General features: G+C 39.4%; 1 protein-coding gene across 2 annotated transcripts in view; it reads right to left on the bottom strand.

The window, feature by feature from the left end:
• The window catches only part of IDE (insulin degrading enzyme), a 110,162-nt gene that overhangs the window by 25,486 nt on the left and 65,194 nt on the right, over positions 1-19,482 (bottom strand). The window contains exons 12-16 of one of the 2 annotated variants that reach the window (XM_040624139.1): positions 15,170-15,272; positions 12,751-12,873; positions 6,578-6,660; positions 2,302-2,446; positions 328-438 (exon numbers count right to left, since the gene is read on the bottom strand). In XM_040624139.1, the coding sequence (XP_040480073.1) occupies positions 328-438; positions 2,302-2,446; positions 6,578-6,660; positions 12,751-12,873; positions 15,170-15,272 (565 nt within the window). Of the gene's footprint in view, positions 1-327; positions 439-2,301; positions 2,447-2,945; positions 3,091-6,577; positions 6,661-12,750; positions 12,874-15,169; positions 15,273-19,482 lie in introns of both variants that reach the window. The other variant, XM_040624138.1, reaches the window with a different exon arrangement.

Genomic DNA, 19,482 nt, shown 5'->3' with positions numbered 1-19,482 from the left:
GAAGACCTCAGTCTGCAGAATCATGTGTCCTTCTGAAGTGGAGGGTGGATGAAACTTTCAAGGGGTCCCTCACAGCTACTAGATCCACCTCAGGCTTCTCTCTGAAAGTCAGTGCTGCAACCTTCCCAGCTCTTGAGGGTCAGGTGTCCCTGAGTCACCCAGGGTCATTTTCTGGGTAGAGCACAGGACTTAGCAAAGACAGAGTGAGAGCACTGCCATAGCGTTAGTAGTGCTTCTCCTTCTGTCCTCTTAGAAATGTTCACAATAAGACAAAATTACCACCCTATGAACAACAACAAGATCACAAAAATGAGTTCAGAAACTTACTGCCTCTTTGATAATTTCAAATCTTTTTTCATCAATCTCAAAGGTAGCCATTTTCTCAATAATCTTCTTTAGCAAAATCGGCTGCTTGTCATTGTAACCTTTCACCGAAAGCTACAAAAAAGAGTTCAGGGTATTAGAAGTCTAAAAATATCACGAAAAAACTTCCAAATAAACACCTTAAGCTTGATTTTTAAACACTAAGAAAATCCCAAAGCCAGGTATATTAAAATAAAAGTGAAGGAGAATTCAATTATTTTATCTTCTCATAAATATAATTTAGGAAGAGAACATTAACCATCTTTATTTACTAATAACCCAAAAGCCTAATTTTGCTATTCCTAAATAAAGTCGACAATAGGAAAACTCACCTGACGCCAAACTACAGCAGAACACACCACATATCAAAATTTCTCATTAAATCAAAATTAACTGCAGAATGTGTTCTAGGTTTAATCTTCAAAAATAACTTGTAAGGAATGGCAGGCTTAAAGCTTTTATAAACGTGGTAAGAAGATAAAAATCACCAGTAGTATCATCTAGCCAACTGTTACATATATCTCAAAACTGTTTATATTTAAGTATTTTTTTTAAATCATCTTTGGTGAAATTAGGCGGCCCCAGTTTTGTGTGTGGGTGTATATACTTCTGTGGCACTTTGCCATTTTTGTCATTCAGTGTTGCCCAAAAAGGATCCATACATCTCACCACTTGCTTGTTTGATGAGTTCTCCCGATGTATCAAAAGCCAATGGCAAAACAGATGTGCTGCGAAGACACACTGTCTGTACTATCAGGACTTTTGCCTTGGGACAATTTAATAGTCTCCAAAAGCTAACCCTGGAAAAGTAGGGGATGCCTATTATTATATTTCCACACGGTGGCACCCTCAGCAATAGAGGACACATTGCAACTGGAATACCTCTAAAAGCCTCTACCTAATACAAAATGATAGACAAGAACCTCAGGAGTGAGGCCATGAAGAGCATATCATGTACCACGGGAATCAGAATGACAACTAGCAGAAAGCTCATTTTGTCATAAATTAAAAATTATTTTAATGGTAATATGCTACTAAAACGCAATAGCAAAAAATCAACAATAGATTCTGACTTTTCTATTTGGAGATTATTTTGATCTCTGAGCTTCAAATTTCCCTAGACTCCGAAAATGGTTAGGTATGTACACACTTCACATTAGATAAAAGCTACTGGAAATTTTACTTGTGTTAAAAAAAAAAAAAAAAAAGCACTACAAAATAAAACTTTAAAACCCTAAAATCTTTTGTATAAGAATTTACAAAGAGGAGTACGAGTACACAGCACATGCTCTCATTTTAGTTGTTACTAAAACATACGCTATTTTTTCAAGAACAGTGCAGATGAATGTGTGCCATAGAAAGGATGTTAATTTGTAAATGAGATTAAAGTTTTGGAAACACATCAGAAATAATTTCAGGAGAAAAAACCTAGTTATTTCTTGGGATGTTTTTAATAATGCTTATTTTAAAACACACTTAAAAGTACTTAATGGTGCATGCTACAAAATAAATTAAATGAAAACATCAAATGTATTTGACCACAGGAGCTTTCTACCGCTGTCAGCAAAAATAAAGGAAACTTATTAGGACTGAAATTCAGGCACCACAACAATAACTACAGATATTTTTCACTTACAGATGTTAATACACTCAAGCATGGAAAGAACAACATGCCTTCAGAATTAATATGTTAAACATTTCAAGCAGAGGAACATGCAAATAAATGTAGCACACAAACATGTTCACAAATTGCACTAAACTCTACTGAATCATTCATTAGTGGAACTACTACTAATTTGAGTTCTTCAATCATTAAAAAGGTGCAAGGAAAAAACCATCAACCTTCTTGTTTAAAAATGCAGAAGTTAATAGTTTTCCCAAGCTCAACAGAATGCTTAAATGGTGTGGCGCCTTTTCTTTGGTTTTCATTTTACTTACAAGTATTGCATTCATTCCTGATGCAATGCCATAGCTCAAACCTGAGAGGCGTGCTGCATATGTATACTCTTTTAAATCATCCTTCAATAACCTGATTAACAGGTATGTCATGTTGCAATGGAGAGGATCAGCATAAATGTAGCGACTAACAAAAAGAAAAACAAAAGAAATGCTTTGATACCTCAAGCAGTGGCATGGTAATGAAGAAACATGACTGAAGAGTATGGATATGCAGCCTCATGATCTGAATTTCTAGGGAAACAGAATCGGCCAACCTTATGTTTTACAATGGCAGGAAGACATCATTCTGTTGTCAAAGACCAAGATTTCACATAGAGACTGGGTGAGATCTAAACCTCAATCAGGGTCCCATTTTGTTTGAGGAGAAAAAATATGACAATCTGATGAAAGATGTTAAAAAAAAAACAAAAACAGAAATCAAGGAAAATTTGCATAATGTGAATGTAATCACTGAATACTTAGAATAAGAGCTAACTGAAAAATTAAATGATGAGAAAATATGATTAGCCATAAATATTTTTTTAAAAAGAAATTAAACTCATATCCTCAATCAAAAATGCTTCCATCAAATCAATACAAAAAAAATGTTGATGAGTGGAAGGCTCTAAGACGTGGGTACTTACATACATCCCATAGATGGTATTTTGGAGGTCATAGCTCAAGCCTGCTAGCTCTGCTGCATATGCATACTCGTTGAGTGAGTCTTTGAGGAGCTCAAGGTACAAATAGGCCATGTTACAGTGCAAGGGGTCCACATAAGCAAATGGGCTGGAAGAAAATGTTGACAGTAAAATAGCTGATTTATTACTTCCCAATGTGATGTGGCCTTTTGAGATGGATCAAGGAACTGAACATCGGTTAATATCATTTCCTGAAGATATGGTTTGAATTCTTGAGTCTGTTCTTCTCGGGAGGCAAAAAAATACGAGATGTCTGAAAAAGCAGCCTGAAATATGCCATGTGTGCTGGTGGTGGTGAGGAGGGAGAAGCAACTGTTTGCCCCAGATGGTGTGTGGCCAGACGGGCAAGTCAGAAATTCAGGGCAGGTACAGAGTGGGAACAGGCTAAAAGGCATGCCTGTGTTAGGCTAAAAGAAGGAGGCATAGTGGGGCATCTGGCTGGCTCAGTTAGAAGGGCACACGACTCTTGATCTCGGGGTCGTGAGCTCCAGTCCCACACTGGGTCTTACTTAAGATGAAAAATAAATTAAAAAAAAAAAAAGAAGAAGAAGGAGGCATGGCCAACAGAGCTCATCAGGCATTTGCAAGTCGTCCTCCCTCTAAGCAAGCCATACCCTGGGGGGACATGAGTATGAGACTGAGAAGTTTGTGTGCTGTGATTTTTCAACTTAAACAAGAAAAACGGAGACCTGTGAAATGTGAGCTCATCTCTGAGCTTCCCGCTAAACCAATGAAGTTACAGCACTGTCAGTAAAATAACTGATAATTCCCACCATATGACTGCAGACAGAGCTAGGAAAAAATATTAAAATTTAAAAAAATACTTAAGAAAAGCAACCAAAATGAGGAAACAATCAGAGTACAAGAGCTAAATAGGCCACAGATATCACCTAACTTGAATCATCTCCCAAATAAGAAACACAGCTTTTCACATGTCACCTGGGCTGGTAGTGGCGGAATTAGTGACCTGCTCACTCGATTATATGACACTGCTTACCTTTATGACAAACAAGTAAGAGTCATTCACTCAACAAATGTGTATCACACGCTTACTACTGTAATACACGGAAGCAGGTATGGCTCTGAAGAGCCTAGTGCTGGGCTCTTCTCTAGGTACTGGGAATAAAATCAGGCAAAGTCACTGACCTGACAGAGTTTAATAGTATAGTTGGAGGAGAGAATTAATTTTAATAAATCGAGTGGGGATAGTGCTATGAAAAAAATTAAGCAGGGTAAGAATAGGAATGAAGGGTGGTGGTAGTAAGATGAGACGACTGCTAATTACATAAGATAGTTAATCAATGCCTCTCTCATAAGGTGACATCTGGGCCTAGACCTGAAGGAAGCAAAGGAGCAAGCTCTGGGACATCTGAGTGGGGCATGTTGAGGAAACAGCCAGTGCAAAGGACCTGAGGCCAGGTGCCTACTTGGCTTGTTTGGCAGCAAATTAAAGTTTCACTCTATCTGTAGCACAGTAAATACAACTAATGTACTGACAGCAAAGGTAACAATTTTATCAAAGCTGATAATGAAGCAAAAATAGAAGAGGCTTAGCCATTAAGAGAATTCAAAGAGAAAATTCTATAACTACATAAACATTCTCCATCTGGAAAATCTAAATGGATGCTCTGTCACTGAATTTTTTAAAGTACTGTATTATATATATGACAATTATAGTACTGTATATAGTACAATTAAAGTACTGTATTATATACATGACACACTTCCTTCTTTAGGCAAACAACTGCTCAGAAACTCACAGCACAATTCACAAAAGCAAAATTATCAAATAAAAGAGAATCTAGGAAGGGCTTAGCCCCATATGCACCTATGTGCCAATTTCAGGTGGAAATGAAAAGCCAGAAAAAGTGAAGTCTGGGAGCTCAGAGCCATATGGCTCAAGCTTAGAATGCAATTCCATTAAGTGTCCTAAAATGCTGCATGCACAGCAGCTGTGCTGGTGAGCTGTAAGACAGAACATGATTCAACCGCAATGCTTAAATTCTGGTTCATTTGTTAATTAAAAAAATATTATTTTGTATTCAGGTGCAATATGCTTAAATACGGATCAGAGTTTTTAAAACTGTAACTAAGTATGCATAAAATAATCCTATTTCTCAAAATACTAAAAGGTGTACACATACAGAAAATGTCTTGAAGAATATACAAGAAACCTAACAGTGTGACCTCTAGGAAGAGCAGAACACGGAGAGAGGAACTTTCGGGAAGCAGACGTTTTTAATAGTAAGAATTGCACAGGGTAGTGTAGAGAATGCAAAAATATCAAATGGGCTTTCAAAAGGTAAAGAAATTCATAATCATAGAAGTCAAATGGGAAAGTAGTGACAAGCTGCTTGGAATGCTACAAATATCACTCTGAATATCAAAAAATAAAACCAGCTTTGTAATGCTCTCTACCAACAATAAGCCATAGCTGGACAGTTCATGTTTAGTGTGAAAAGTAAACAATCTCAGCAAGCTCCAGGTAAGTCCATGAATCTTGTGCTATAAAATACAATGTTTACATCCCCCTACAAGCTCAGCTGTACATGTTGGTGAAATACGAATTTTCTATTTAGAGTTTCTTTTTCCCTATTCCAAAACATTTAAAATGCATTTAGCTTTAATTTCATGTCAAGTCGATCAAATAAAAATTAGTGAATATTATTACATGATGATAGGTTTATTTCATAAACACACACCATTGAATGTTAAATAAAAAATTATGAAGCTCAGGGGCGCCTGGGTGGCGCAGTCGTTAAGCGTCTGCCTTAGGCTCAGGGCGTGATCCCGGCGTTCTGGGATCGAGCCCCACATCAGGCTCCTCTGCTAGGAGCCTGCTTCTTCCTCTCCCACTCCCCCTGCTTGTGTTCCCTCTCTCGCTGGCTGTCTCTCTCTTTAAAATAAATAAATAAAATCTTTTAAAAAAAATTATGAAGTATAAACTCACAAAGCAAAATTTGAACTGGATGATATACTTCACTATACAAATAAATAAAAGGAGACAGAGATGAACTGTAGATTTATATTGAGAAATCATTCCAACAGTAGTATTCATAAATGTTACTAAACATGTTCTTCCGTTTTAATTAAATCATTTTAAGTGACCATGCCAAGAACAGAGAAAACAATATCTAAGGGCTTCAGATGTTTAAAGGCTGGAAAAGACTCAACACCATTTAGTAACTATTACTTCCTCCTCTGGGCAAGTTTCAGGAATACAAAACCGAAACTACAAGAGAAAACACCCTCAAATTATTCAGTCTTTCCTGTATGAAATTTCTGGGTGAGCCTACAGCCTCCCCAGACTCCAAAGCCCTGAAGGCTAGGAAGGTCCTCCTAATTGCTAACATAAATCATATCAGTTAAAGGGTGTGCTCATCAGTGCAAAGGAAGAACTGACAACCTTGACTCTTACAATAACCCTTACCAGCAGCAGCCCTCCCTGGTCTGGGCTACATAACTCTAGTTCCTTTCATTTCTACAAATGGGTCCTCCCGGAAGCAAAGAAAACTTTTAGGAATGGGATTGTTGATTTTTGTAAGAAACTTTTTGGCTAGATTCATTTTACATACCTGAAAAATTCAAAGTTGAGACAAGCCTTTGGCAAGAAAAACTTATCATCTTGTTTGAACCAGAGTTTGCTCATTGCTGTATCCTGTGATGGAGAAACAATTTGGTTAATAAAACATGGGCACATTCGGCAAAAAGCTCAATCAAAACACTCCTCAACAGGAGTAGGACAGAGGCAATGTTGAGAGCTTCATGGCCTTGAAGCATACTCAGAGGGTCACCGGGTGGGAAGGTGAAGAGAGAAAACTGCCAATTCTGGTAGCGGAGAGAAATCAAATCACCCTTCTGTCTCCCCTGGGTGAGGGAGATGGGGACCCAGCAGAGGAAGAGATAAACTGGAGAAGCCAATACCAACTGTCCTATCCCAGTCTTTCTGAACACTTGCAGACAGACACAGGAGTCCTTAGCAGGATGTGGCAGCCAGCCTCCAAGGTGGGCTACAGCAGTCCCTGACTGTTGGCATTCACATCCCGGGACAGTCATCTCTCCCACAGTGAACCAGGATTGGTCTATGTGAGCAACAGACTATGACAGAAGTGATGGCATGGTACCTCTGAAATTAGATTCTAAAGGACATTGTGGCTTCCATCTTGATCACCCACTTTCTCTCTTGAATCACTCACTTTGGAGAAAGCCAGCTTCCAAGTCAAACAACTCTACTGAGAGGCCCATGTGGTGAAGAACTAAGGCCTGCCAACAACAACACAACTAAATTTCAGAGGCTAAAGCCCCAGCCAACAGTTTGACTATAACCTAATAAGAGACCCTGAACCAGAATTATCCAACTAAGCCACTTTCAGATTCCTGACCCTCAGAAACTGCATGGAGATAAATGTTTTAAGTTCCTAAATTTTGGAGGAATTTGTTATGTTGTAATAGATAACACAGCCAGAGATGAACAAATAAGCCACTACTTTAACTCTCTACTTCACTCACACTGTATTAAAAACTCTTGAAACTGACAAGAGATATAAATGTTCTCCTTAGTTTACTTTGAGAAGACCTATTTAAACAACAAATAATAGGAGAGGTAAACAAGCTTTCTCTTTGAATAACCTAACCTATAACTCATTAAAATGTCATTTTTTTCTTCTCAAACTTTTAATTTAAATTCTACTTAGTTAACATACAGTGCAGTATTAGTTTCAGGAGCAGAATTCAGAGACTCATCACTTACATACAACACTCAGTGCTCATCATAACGAGTGACCTCCTTAATATCCATCACCCATCTAGCCCATCCCCCTCCTGCTTCCCTCCATCAACCCTCAGTTTGTTCTCTATCTTTAAGAGTCTCTTACGGTTTGTTTCTCTTTTTAATTTTTACTCCCTCCTCCCCCCGTATGTTCATCTGTTTTATTTCTTAAATTCCACATATGAGTGAAATCGTATGGTATTCTTCTCTAACTTATTTCACTTAGCAGAATACCTTCTATCTCCATCCACGGAGTTGCAAATGACAAGATTTCATTCTTTTTGATGGCTGAGTAATATTTCATTGTACATATATGCTACATCTTCTTTATCCATTCATCAGTCAATGGACATTTGGGCTCTCTCCACAGTTTGGCTATTGTTGATAATGCTACTATAAACATCGGCGGGCATGTATCACTTCGAACCTGTATTTTTGGTAACCTTTGGGTAAATACCTAGTAGTGCAATTGCTGGATGGTAGAGTAGGAACCCCCATACTGTTTTCCAGAGCACCAGTTTGCATTCCTACCAACAGTGCAAGAGGGTTCCCCTTTCTCCACATCCTTGCCAACACCTGTTGTTTCTTGTGTGCTTAGCCATTCCAACAGGTGTGAGGTGTTATTGTGGTTTTGATCCGTATTTCCCTAATGATGAGGGATGTTGAGCATCTTTTCATGTGTTTGTTAGCCATCTGTATGTCTTCTTTAGAAAAATGTCAATTCATGTCTTCTGCCCATTTCTTAGCTCGATTATTTGTTTTTTAGGTGTTGAGTTTGATAAGTTCTTTAAAGATTTTGGATACTAACCTTTCATCAGATATATCATTTGCAAATATCTTCTCCCATTCTGTAGGCTGCCGTTTAGTTTTGTTGACTGTTTCCTTCACTGTCGCAGAAGCTTTTTATCCTATGAAGTCCTAATAGTTCATTTTTGGTTTTGTTTCCCTTTCCTCCGGCAACGTGTCTACAAGAAGTTGCTGCGGCCGAGGTCAAAGAGGTTGCTGCCTGTGTTCTCCACTAGGATTTTGATGGCTTCCTGTCTCACATTTAGGTCTTCCATCCATTTTGAGTTTATTTTTATGTAAGGTATAAGAAAGCAGTCCAGTTTCATTCTTTTGCATGTGGCTGTCTAGTTTTCCCAATACCATTTGCTAAAGAGACTGTCTTTTTCCATTGGATAGTCTTTCCTGCTTTGTTAAAGATTATTTGACCATATAGTTGTAGGTTCATTTCTGGGTTTTCTACTCTATTCCATTAACCTATGTGTCTGTTTTTGTGCTCGTGCCATACTGTCTTGATTATAGCTTTGTAATACAGCTTGATGTCCAGAATTGTGATGCCTCCAGCTTTGCTTTTCTTTTTCAGGGTTGCTTTGGCTATTCAGGATCTTTTGTGGTTCCATACAAATTTTAGGATTGCTTGTTCTAGCTCTGTGAAAAGTGCTGGTGGTGTTTTGATATGGATTAATATTAAATGTGTAGATTGCTTTGGGTAGTACAGACATTTTAACAATGTCTATTCTTCCAATCCATGAGCACAGAATGTTTTCCCATTTCTTTGTGCCCTCTTCACTTGCTTTTATAAGTGTTCTATAATTTTCAGAGTACAGACCTTTTACCGCTTTGGTTAGGTTTATTCCTAGGTATTTTAGGGTTTTTGATGCAATTGTAAATGGGATCGATTCCTTGATTTCTTTTCCTGCTGCCTCATTACTGGTGCATAGAAATGCAATAGATTTCTGTACACTGATCTTATATCCTGTGACTTTGCTGAATTCATGTATTAGTTCAAGCGATTTTTTGGTGGAGTCTCTTGGGTTTTCTACATAGAGTATCATGTTGTCTGCAAATAGTGAAAGTTTGACTTCTTCCTTGCCAATTTGGATGCCTTTTATTTATTTTTGTTGTCTTGATTGCTGAGGCTAAGACTTCCAGTACTACGTTAAATAGTCTCGTTTCTGACCTTAGAGGAAAAGCTCTCAGTTCTTCCCCCATGGAGGATAGCTGTGGGTATCCCCAATGATGTCAGCTGTGGGTCTTTCGTATATGGTTTTTATGATGTTGAGGTATGTTCCATCTATACCTACTTTGTTGAGGGTTTTTATCAAGAATGGATACTGTATTTTGTCAAATGTTTTCTCTGCATCTATTGAGAGGATCATATGGTTCTTATCCTTTCTTTTATAGATGTGTGTATCACATTGATTGTGAATACTGAACCATCCCTGCAGCCAAGGAATAAATCCCACTTGATCACAGTGAATGATTCTTTTAATGTACTGTTGGATTAAATTTGCTAGTATCTTGAGAATTTTTGCATCCATGTTCATCAGAGATAATGGCAGGGATCAAGGTAATGCGAGCTTTGTAGGAGTGTGGAAGTTCTCCTTCCATTTCTTTTTGGAACAGTTTGAGAATCGGTATTAACTCTTCTTTAAATGTCTGGTAGAATTCCCTTAGAAAAAGCCATCTGGCCCTGAACTTTTGTTTACTGGGAGATTTTTGATTACTAATTTAATTTCTTTGCTGATTATAGGTCTGTTCAGATTGTCTATTTTCTTCCCGTTTCAGTTTTGGTAGTTTGTATGTTTCTAGGAATTTATCCATTTCCTCCACATTGTCCGGTTTGTTGGCATATAATTTTTCATAATATTCTCTTATGATTATTTGTATTTTTGTGGTGTTCGTTGTGATCTCTCCTCCTTCATTCATGGTTTTATTTATTTGGGTCCTTTCTCTTTTCTTTTTGATAAGTCTGGCTAAGGGTTTATCAATTTTATTAATTCTTTCAAAGAACCAGCTCTTAGTTTTGTTGACCCATTCTGGTTTGTTTGTTTGTATATCATTTATTTCTCCTCTAATCTTTCTTATTTCCCTTCTGTTGGCTTCAGGCTTTATTTGCTGCTCCTCTTCTAGCTCCTTTAGGTATAAGGTTAGCTTGTATATTTGAGACTTTTCTTGCTTCTTGAGGAAGGCCTGTATTGCAATATGCTTCCCTCTTAGGACTGCATTTGCTGCATCCCCAAAATTGTGGACTATTGTGTTTTTTTATTTGTCCAGAAAAAAACCAAAAACAAAACAGCAAACAAAAAACTAGATCCTAGGTATGTTTTGGTCCGCTTGTCAAAAGGGATCCTATTTCCCCTAGAGCTGAAGCTCTGCAGCACTTTATGATCAGTAGACTTGGTACATTCAAGGGGTTTGTGCTGGTCTTCTGGGGGAAGGGCCTGCTACACTCCTCAGGCCTATTTGCCCTTGTACAGATGCACCTGCCTTGGGGGGGGGGGGGGTTGGTGTAAGTGGGTCCAATCTCCACTTGCTCGCTGAGATCAGTCAGTGTTGATGGGGTGGGGGTGGTGGGAAGATTGGGGGATATGGCTTCACTATGCTCTCTTATCCCTGAAGCAGAAAGCTCATGCCCACCACTCATTCAGGAAGCCCTCACAGAACAGCAAACAATCTTGTGCCCCAGCTTCCGTCAAGTCCCTGCCTTCAGCCTGTCTGTGTCCAAGCTGTTTCATCTCAGCACACAGCTGGGTTTCTAAACTCCAAATTTTAGGGACTCCTGCAGCACCACCCCGCACTGATCCTCTGGGGGAGGATGTCTCCCCACTTTTGCTGCTTGCGGCCAATCCCAAGAAAGTGGTCGCAGGACCGTGAAGCAGTTCAGAGTTTATGGCAAAGCAGAACCAAAAGTAGGCACTAAGACTCGCTGCCCTCAGCTGGTATCCCTGCTCCTATGCCTGGGAAGAGTGCAGCACATTGATGCCACCCTTTCTTCTGTCCATGGAGAGTCCTTGCTGCCACTCCTAAATGCACTCCAAACAGGGGAACTATTTCCCCCTGCGACCCAGGGGATCCTCAGACTACACTGTCTACTCCCAGGTGTCTGCCCTCCTTCCCCACAGAAGCACCACTAAGCCAGGCATGACCCTGGCGGTGCGAGACTTCTAAGTAGGGCTCCCTCCCTTCCACAGCCCCCACAGTTCTTATCTCCCCCAAATCAACTCTCCACGGCTCCTACCTTCCACAATTCTACCTGTACACTTGCAGTTTTGTTTTCTCAGTCCTCAGACTGATTTCTTATGGTGTTCAGAATGATCTGATATTTATCCAGCTGTGTTCGAGGGATGAGGCAAGCTTAGGTCTTCGCCTTACTCCTTCACCATCTTAACTCCTCCCTTAAAACGTCATTTTTAAAGAAAAATGGTTGTCTAGTTAATAATCTAGTTGCTTGAGATAAATTTCAAGTTTCTAAACACTAACTCTCATCTCACTGCGTTAATCTGAATGTTAGGTCCTTTGAAGAAAAGAAAAAGAAAGATGTATGTCTACTGTGGTGAGTTTAGAAAGTGAATTTAGGAAAGAAGATGTGCAGTAATAATTTGATCCACTTTTCTACACAATTTACTCAAGGTGTGAAACAATGACACAAAAAGAACATTCTGGGGGGAAAAAAAAAAGCCCCATTTCTCAATCACCGTTCTCACTGGCTTATTAACTTCCTAAATTCCTTGTTCTCATCAATTTCCTAAAGCCATTCTAACAAATTGAGAATTATTTTTAAGGGCAGGAAATCCAACAGCTTCCCTTGGATATGCTCTCTTGCAGGGTTTAGAAATTCTCTTTATCTCTAACTTTCATGATGCGGCGCAAATCAACTTCCTTACTCAGTCTTCATTGAATACAGAAACTAGGCTGAGAACTTTCAGATTTGTGGTTGAAGTCCAGACTTAACTTTCTTTTCTGCAAAGAAAACAATACCCTAGATTCTGAATTGTTTAGTAGTTTGTTTGCTTTAACTTTTCTAGCCTTTTAATATTCCTTGCAGTAATTCTTTCTACAACTTTCTGGTAGCTCTTAGGATATGAGCCCCCAAAACCAACATAGTACCAAATGCAAGAAATCATATCTCCAGTTCCTTCTGTGTGTAATAGTTGTATCCACTATATTTAAAAATCACCGATTCTAACATGTTACCTTAATAAGAGAAGGGTATGGTGTCGCTTCTTTTTCTAATGATAAAATCTCAAAATTTGTAGGAATAAATTCATTCTTCGTTGGAAGTTTAAATTTCCCATTCAGGTCAGCATTTTGCCATTTCTGGATGAAAAACAAAAAACACACACAAAAGCAATAAAGTTGGATTCAAAAGTTTAAAATAGTCCTTTTGCATAATATCTAGGCAAATATTAAGGGGATAAATGTTATACAGCTTTTCTTTTCCACTCCCAAGATCCACTGATGGCTTTTCGTGAAACTTGAGCTGGTCTCTCTGTTACTAATCAAGATTTTGTACTTATTCATCTTTCCTCTTTACATATTTCCAAAATGATCAGCTGAGGCTAAGGGCCAATCTGTGACTACAGAAACCTGAGAGACCACTTGGTCCATATGAAGATCACGTTGGCTTTAGCTCCTTAATAAAGGAAGAATAATCTGCACAGGGATATATTCCTGCAACTGGTAGATAACAGGTCATTTACAGAAGAATTAAACTTTCAGAAGCACTAAGTTACCTCCATGTATGGCCTGAAAGCTAGCCTAAAGAGGCTTCCTTCACTTCAGTACTGCTCCTTAAGGCCTGGTCCACAACTGTCCCAGATGACCATGTGAATCTCCAAGTAAACCAGTAATTCAAGCACAAGGTCAAGAAAAAGAGGAGCCCAAGCCTGGATTGTGCAACAAGGTTGATACAACCTGCAGGTTGGATGTGCTCGATGAGCTAGTTCCAAAAGCTAAGTGGGACAGATCACAGGTCAGTGATTGTTGGATTATTACTTATAAGACTTCATTACTAAAAAAAAAAAAAAAAAAGCAGCCAAGTGCCAATAATCCCGGGTTCAGTAATGTGGTCTCCAGATGATCTAGCACAGCCTTGCTGCTTCTACAGTTCTATTTTGGTCCCAGAGTTTATGTTTTTTGGCACTGGGATGGTGGGGATCTTGGCCGTATTATGAATAGCAGCTTAGGTCTCCCGATGGCCGAATAGTAGGGGCTGGGAAACACTTAGTAAATAATTTCACTGCTAAACTCCCAGATAAATTTGGGTTGTTTTGTTTTTAATTAAGTAAGCTCTACACTCAATATGGGGCTTGAACTCACAATCCTGAGATCAAGAGTCTTATGCTCTACTGACTCAGCCAGCCAGGCGCCCCGCCAGATAAATTTGTTTAAAAAACATTCCTATTTAGGGGGCGCCTGGGCGGCTCAGTTAGTTAGCGTCTAACTCTTGGTTTAGGCTCAGGTCATGATCTCAGGATCGTGAGACAGAGCCCCACATCAGGTTCTTTCCCTCTCCTTCCCCCCGTCCCTCCCTCCACTTGCATACTCTCTCTCTCTCTAAAATAAATAAATAAATAGATAGATAGATAGATAGATAGATTAGATAGATAGATATAGATAGAAAGATAGATAAATAAATAAATAGATAAATAAAATCTGTAAAAAAAATTCCCACTCGGGGCAGGTTTGCTGTCATCAGAGTTTGGTGAATAGGGTTTCTCTTTTGTTTTAGGATTAATTCATGGGAGATCAGCATTGCTCACAGTTTAGCTAGATGGATATTTTCATATATGAAAGGGCTCCAATGTTCTCTTATGTTGTGAATAGGTCAGAGAGTACCAGCAATGATTTTCTGAAACTACTTCTTCTTTTCTCTGTATTACACAGGTACACTTAAGAAATGTTCATTACTCAACTTTAACTAGAATTGAGTCAGAGCAAGGCTTTCTGGTGTCTTCCCATGGATAAAGGACACAATCTCAAAGATATGGTGACAATGAAAACCAAAAAAAAAAAAAAAAAAAAAAAAAAAAAACCCAGACAGTAGGTAAGACTCAAAAAACAAAATCTGGACTACTAACGTATGGGATAACAAACTATCTAAACACACCTGTTTTGAAACAAATTCTAATTCCCTTACATAGACAAAAAGAGCAATGAGACAATATGAGGGATATAATACAGCATCTCCTGAAGTGAAGACAGCATGAATCCCAGAGACTGTTCCCACCTGTACACACAGCACGACCGTGAGGCCTTTGGAGCCCTTGTATCTGTCTTTCATGCTCTCTATTTCCATCTCTTCTTGCCTGTTCTGGTGCCTTTGCTTCTCTGTGTACTTTGGATTTCAATGATCTTTGACTGCATGAAGCGGGGAGTCTGCTGTCAGCCCTGCTGACCTAACAGACACATGGAAGGTGGCCACAGTGCCATTTCTTCACGCAAAAACCTCAGCTCCAGCTCGCCAGCTCCTTGTTCCCTTTGCTCAGGACAGTACAGACCGCTGCGAGCCATCAGTATCTATGCTCGGGGCTGTGAGTTGGTTGATCCGGAGAGCTCATGCTCTCATGTGTCCCTCACACATGAAGTTTATTCACAGATGAGCAAACCCTACCTTAATGACTTCATCTGGTACAGCTTCTTGCTTGTACTGGGTTCCGTACCACTCTTCTGTGCGGTCAGTTTTTCCTTCAAAGGACTTGGAAACTATTGCAACCCTAAAGGTAAATAGAAAAAACAAACACTATAAACTCCTCTTGTATACATGCATTTATACAACCTGAGTCATGAAAATGTAAATAATATCCAAGAACAGGGTGGGTATCTAAGACCCAGTAAATCCAATAAGGCTTAGTCAAAACAGGCAATCATGTATAGAGGTTTCTGACCGTGGTCTCTGTTACTCTTGGGTTAGAGCCCTTCATTTTTAATGTGAAAAACTGCATGCAGGACTCTTGTGGGTAATGCTACTGACTAAAATTTTAAAAGAAGAGTAGCTAGGGAAAAAATGGAACAAAGTGAGTTGAAAAACAGTCTTTAAAAAAGCAAAACAAAGTACTCCTTCCCAGGAACAGCTGAGGCCCAGGGTTAACAAAAATGGCTATAAAACCCCACCCTTGTTGGCTCATCCAGATATCCAAAAAACCAAAACACACTTTTATTATTATTTGTTAAGTCTGTGCTCTATGGTTTTTTCCTGCCAGAGACTACCATCAAATACATCTAGTACATGTACATTGGCCTTCGTAAAGGAAGCAAGACCAGAAACACCTCTCCTATGTTCTGGTTTGTTAAAAGCTTTCATTGATGAGCAGACAGAATAGCTCAGAAGAGAAGTCAGAAGGAAAAAAAAAAAAGTTCAGGGAGAGAGGGTAGAGATAAAATGATGTCAAAAGATATGTGAACAGAAGATTTACAAGAACAGTAGCAAAAGCAGTTCTGTACCACAGAACTCCTGTCCCCGTGCAGGGTCACCAGGGACATTTCTGCCTCTGCCACCTTGTAATTATCAAAGTGGGAATCACTGCCATCCTCTCAGCAGACTCGATGCCAGCCTGGGACCAATCCTATTTGAATCCTATGTGGATAAAGAAGCTCTAGGCCAAGAGCTTTGATGGCTTGCCATGAAGTCAGTCCTGTTACTGATCCCACTTCTCCTTAATGTCTCAATTCAAATAACAAGGTCTACGTTTGTTCCTACTTGTTCTTACCCATCCTCTCAGAGGTTTGGTTCTAGCCTCTAAATGTCTGCCTCGCAGATGAAAACTCCCCTCTACTGAATACCCACCCATTTTCCAATGTGCTCCTGCTCCTCGTCGGACCTTCGCAACTTCAACGGCTGACCGTCTGAACCACTGTTTGTTTCTTATTTATTCTAGAGAAAATACTCTACCCTGGTTAGCTGGACTTGGTCTTACTGCCCACTTTAGGGTAGAGATAAGCAACCTGACTAACCCACCCGTTAGTATGGCTGACTAATCTCCCAGCTGATGGTATTCCTGATCTGGCCTAGCTGCCTCTGACCACTACCAGTTCTAGAAAACATGCTAAATAAGAATATATTCCATAGAAACATAGTGAGGAATCACAGCACTTAATGGATGGAAGAGTTCTGTTATCATGTCCAGAAGAAGTGATCCATGTTGGCATCTTGAGAATTCCTTTTGAGGGGTACAGGTAGAGTGTGTATAGAACTCACATGGCCACATGAAGGACATGTAATGTTTGTTATGGACATTCATTCAATACATGACAGAGCCTGCTAAGACTCAGCCCCAGAAAGTGCTTCTACTCCTGCTGACTTCCTAAAAAATGAATGGACTGATTCTCAAGGAGAATTTTGAAAACTGTGTTAGGAAGTAAAATAACCTACAGACAGGTGGTATTACCATCTTCTCTTCCATGAGGTGCCTGATTTTGGACAAGTCTGTTACGTAGATGGCTTTGGTCTCCCTAAATGACAGCCCACATATCAGAATAATGTACAAGCGACTGATGACAACTTGTGAACACTGAAGCATTCGTTTGGCAGTGGACATGGCCCCTGAAACAAGAGTACTTTAAACTCTGTCCTGAGAGAGAAAGTGAAAAAAGCTCAGGGAAAGCTGCCAGATGCTTTGGAGGATGAATTCTGACAGAGAAAGCAACAGACACTGGAGGCTGCTCAGTAATGCTCAGGTTAGAAAGGGGGAGAGGAGGGGAGATTGGTCAGGTACAATCCTAAGGGATTTAGATAGCTGTATACCACAGCAAATGACGGGTAACATGTGAAATGTTACCCTAAGCAAGTAAATATGAAATAGATGAACACAGTTCCCTCAAACAAGGCAAACATCAAATACTGGCCTAACAAAGAGAGATACCTTTGCAGAACAAGAGCTAGTGTATCACTGAGGAATTTAACATACAGCGAAAGACTATTTAAAAATTAATTATAAAAGGTAAGCAATGGGAGTAACAGAAGAGACAGTATATACACATCAAACCTACATAGAAATCTACAAACCAGAATGTGAAAGCACAAGAGACTTAAGTTAGGAGAAAAAGAGAGAAGAGAAGGCACAATAATCTAAGTATGCCACGGAGAGCTGCAATATATATAACTGCAGACAGCTGAGAAAAACTAGCACAGATACGGTCACATCCTTAGACTATCTGCTGGAAATCTAATTATGCTTAAAAATAATCTTGATGAGTTTTTTAAGTGTGTTTGTGTATGTGTTTGTGTGTGTATGTGCGTGTGACAATGCTATTCTTTAATTCTATCCACAAACTGATTGCTGATCTGGTACTAACATGGTCCTTGGAAAAAGGAGAGAAAAACAACTTTTCTTTTTATACTGAAACTTACAACAGTGAAACAGTGGGCTAGAATGATTGCCCACCACTGACTTCAGTCAGCCATTTAGAAATGTTCAGAGGAAATGAACAGTTGTTGAAGCTGGACAGGACTCATTCAGAAACAATAAGTATCCTGACTATAGACATTAAAAGGGAACATGGCTCCTCAGATATGAATTCTCATGAGACTTCTGCAAATAATCCCTGAGAGACCAAAGGTGGAAAGACATCCAAGAATGAGAAGAGGCTTCAAGGGTAATTGTGATGAATTCAAACAAAATTAGTAGAGAGGGTATAGATCTGGCCATCAGAAACTTGGATTCTGGTCAATACTCTGACTCATGTTCTTTGATATCTTGCCAAAATCACAGTTAAGATCTAAATTAGGCAAGTCTCTGGGCTTCAGTTTCATTACTTTTTAAATAAGGATTCTAAGTAGATGAACTCTAGCCTTCCACTAGAAGAATCTACAATACCATGATATCAAATCATATTTTCAAAAGACATGCCTCAAAGAAGAAAGAAAGTACCAAAAAAAAATCTACTGATGAGACCCAAAGCCAAACTTAAAGAATTGTGACAGGAAGGCCACAGTGCTGAAGAAATTGAGGTTCATGAAAAATGCTAAAAAAAAAAAAAAAAACCCACTTTTTAAAAGGGCTTTTAAAGAAAGAAGAAATCAAGAAAGGTTAGGCTAAAGGCTTAGAGAAGTCAACCAACTTTTGTTCAGCCCTTGGTAACTATCTGAAAAAAACACGGTTCTTACCTTAAAGGACCTCATAATCCAACAGGACACAAGACCTAAAGCAAAATGTGATACACTGGTCTCAGGTTGGCAGATGACAGGACTACTGACCTCTTATTTATTTGTTTTTAGAAAAAACATGGGAGGGGGTGGGGTGCCTGGGTGGCTCAGTCCATTAAGCAGTTGCCTTCGGCTCAGGTCGAGATCCCAGGGTCCTGGGGTCGAGCCCTATGTTGGGCTCTCTGCTCAGTGAGGAGCCTGCTTCTCCCTCTCTCTCTGCCCCTTCCCCCGCTTGTGCGCATTCTCTCCCTCAAATAAATAAATAAAATCTTTTTAAAAAAGAGAAAAAGAAAAAACATGGGTCTTTAAACTGCAAAGGTGGACCAAACAACAGAAGAAAAAGGGGGTTGAAACCCAGGCCAGGATTAATGAGTGAGCCAGCCAAGTAACTCAAATGAATTCACATCTCCAACGCAGATCACTCATATTCTCTGATGCTTAGGTAACTAACAAATCCCGTAGGATCACTGCCCACCACCTTTTAGAAATATTGGAGGAAGGAGAAGAGGCAGAAGATGGAGATGGAGATGAACAAATGCTCTAATTTTCAGGAAGGGAAAGGAATGGAGCCTAAAAAAGCGTAAGCCATAGGCACTGACTTCTCACAAAATTCTAGTCAACTGTCAGACTACCAACATTTAGACAAGAAGACAATATCCTAGGACCTGCATGGATTCAGCAAGAACTTCTCCTAAAAAAAGATTTACTTATGACTTAAGCAGGGCATGTGGCCAAGACTCTATAGCTGTATTTGTAGATATAATTTGTCAAACTGGAAATCC

This window comes from Ursus maritimus, unplaced genomic scaffold, assembly GCF_017311325.1.
Source record: "Ursus maritimus isolate PB19 unplaced genomic scaffold, ASM1731132v1 scaffold_7, whole genome shotgun sequence".
Taxonomy (NCBI): domain Eukaryota; kingdom Metazoa; phylum Chordata; class Mammalia; order Carnivora; family Ursidae; genus Ursus; species Ursus maritimus.
Note: the sequence above shows the minus strand (reverse complement) of the source record. Positions and strands in the feature narration are given on the sequence as shown.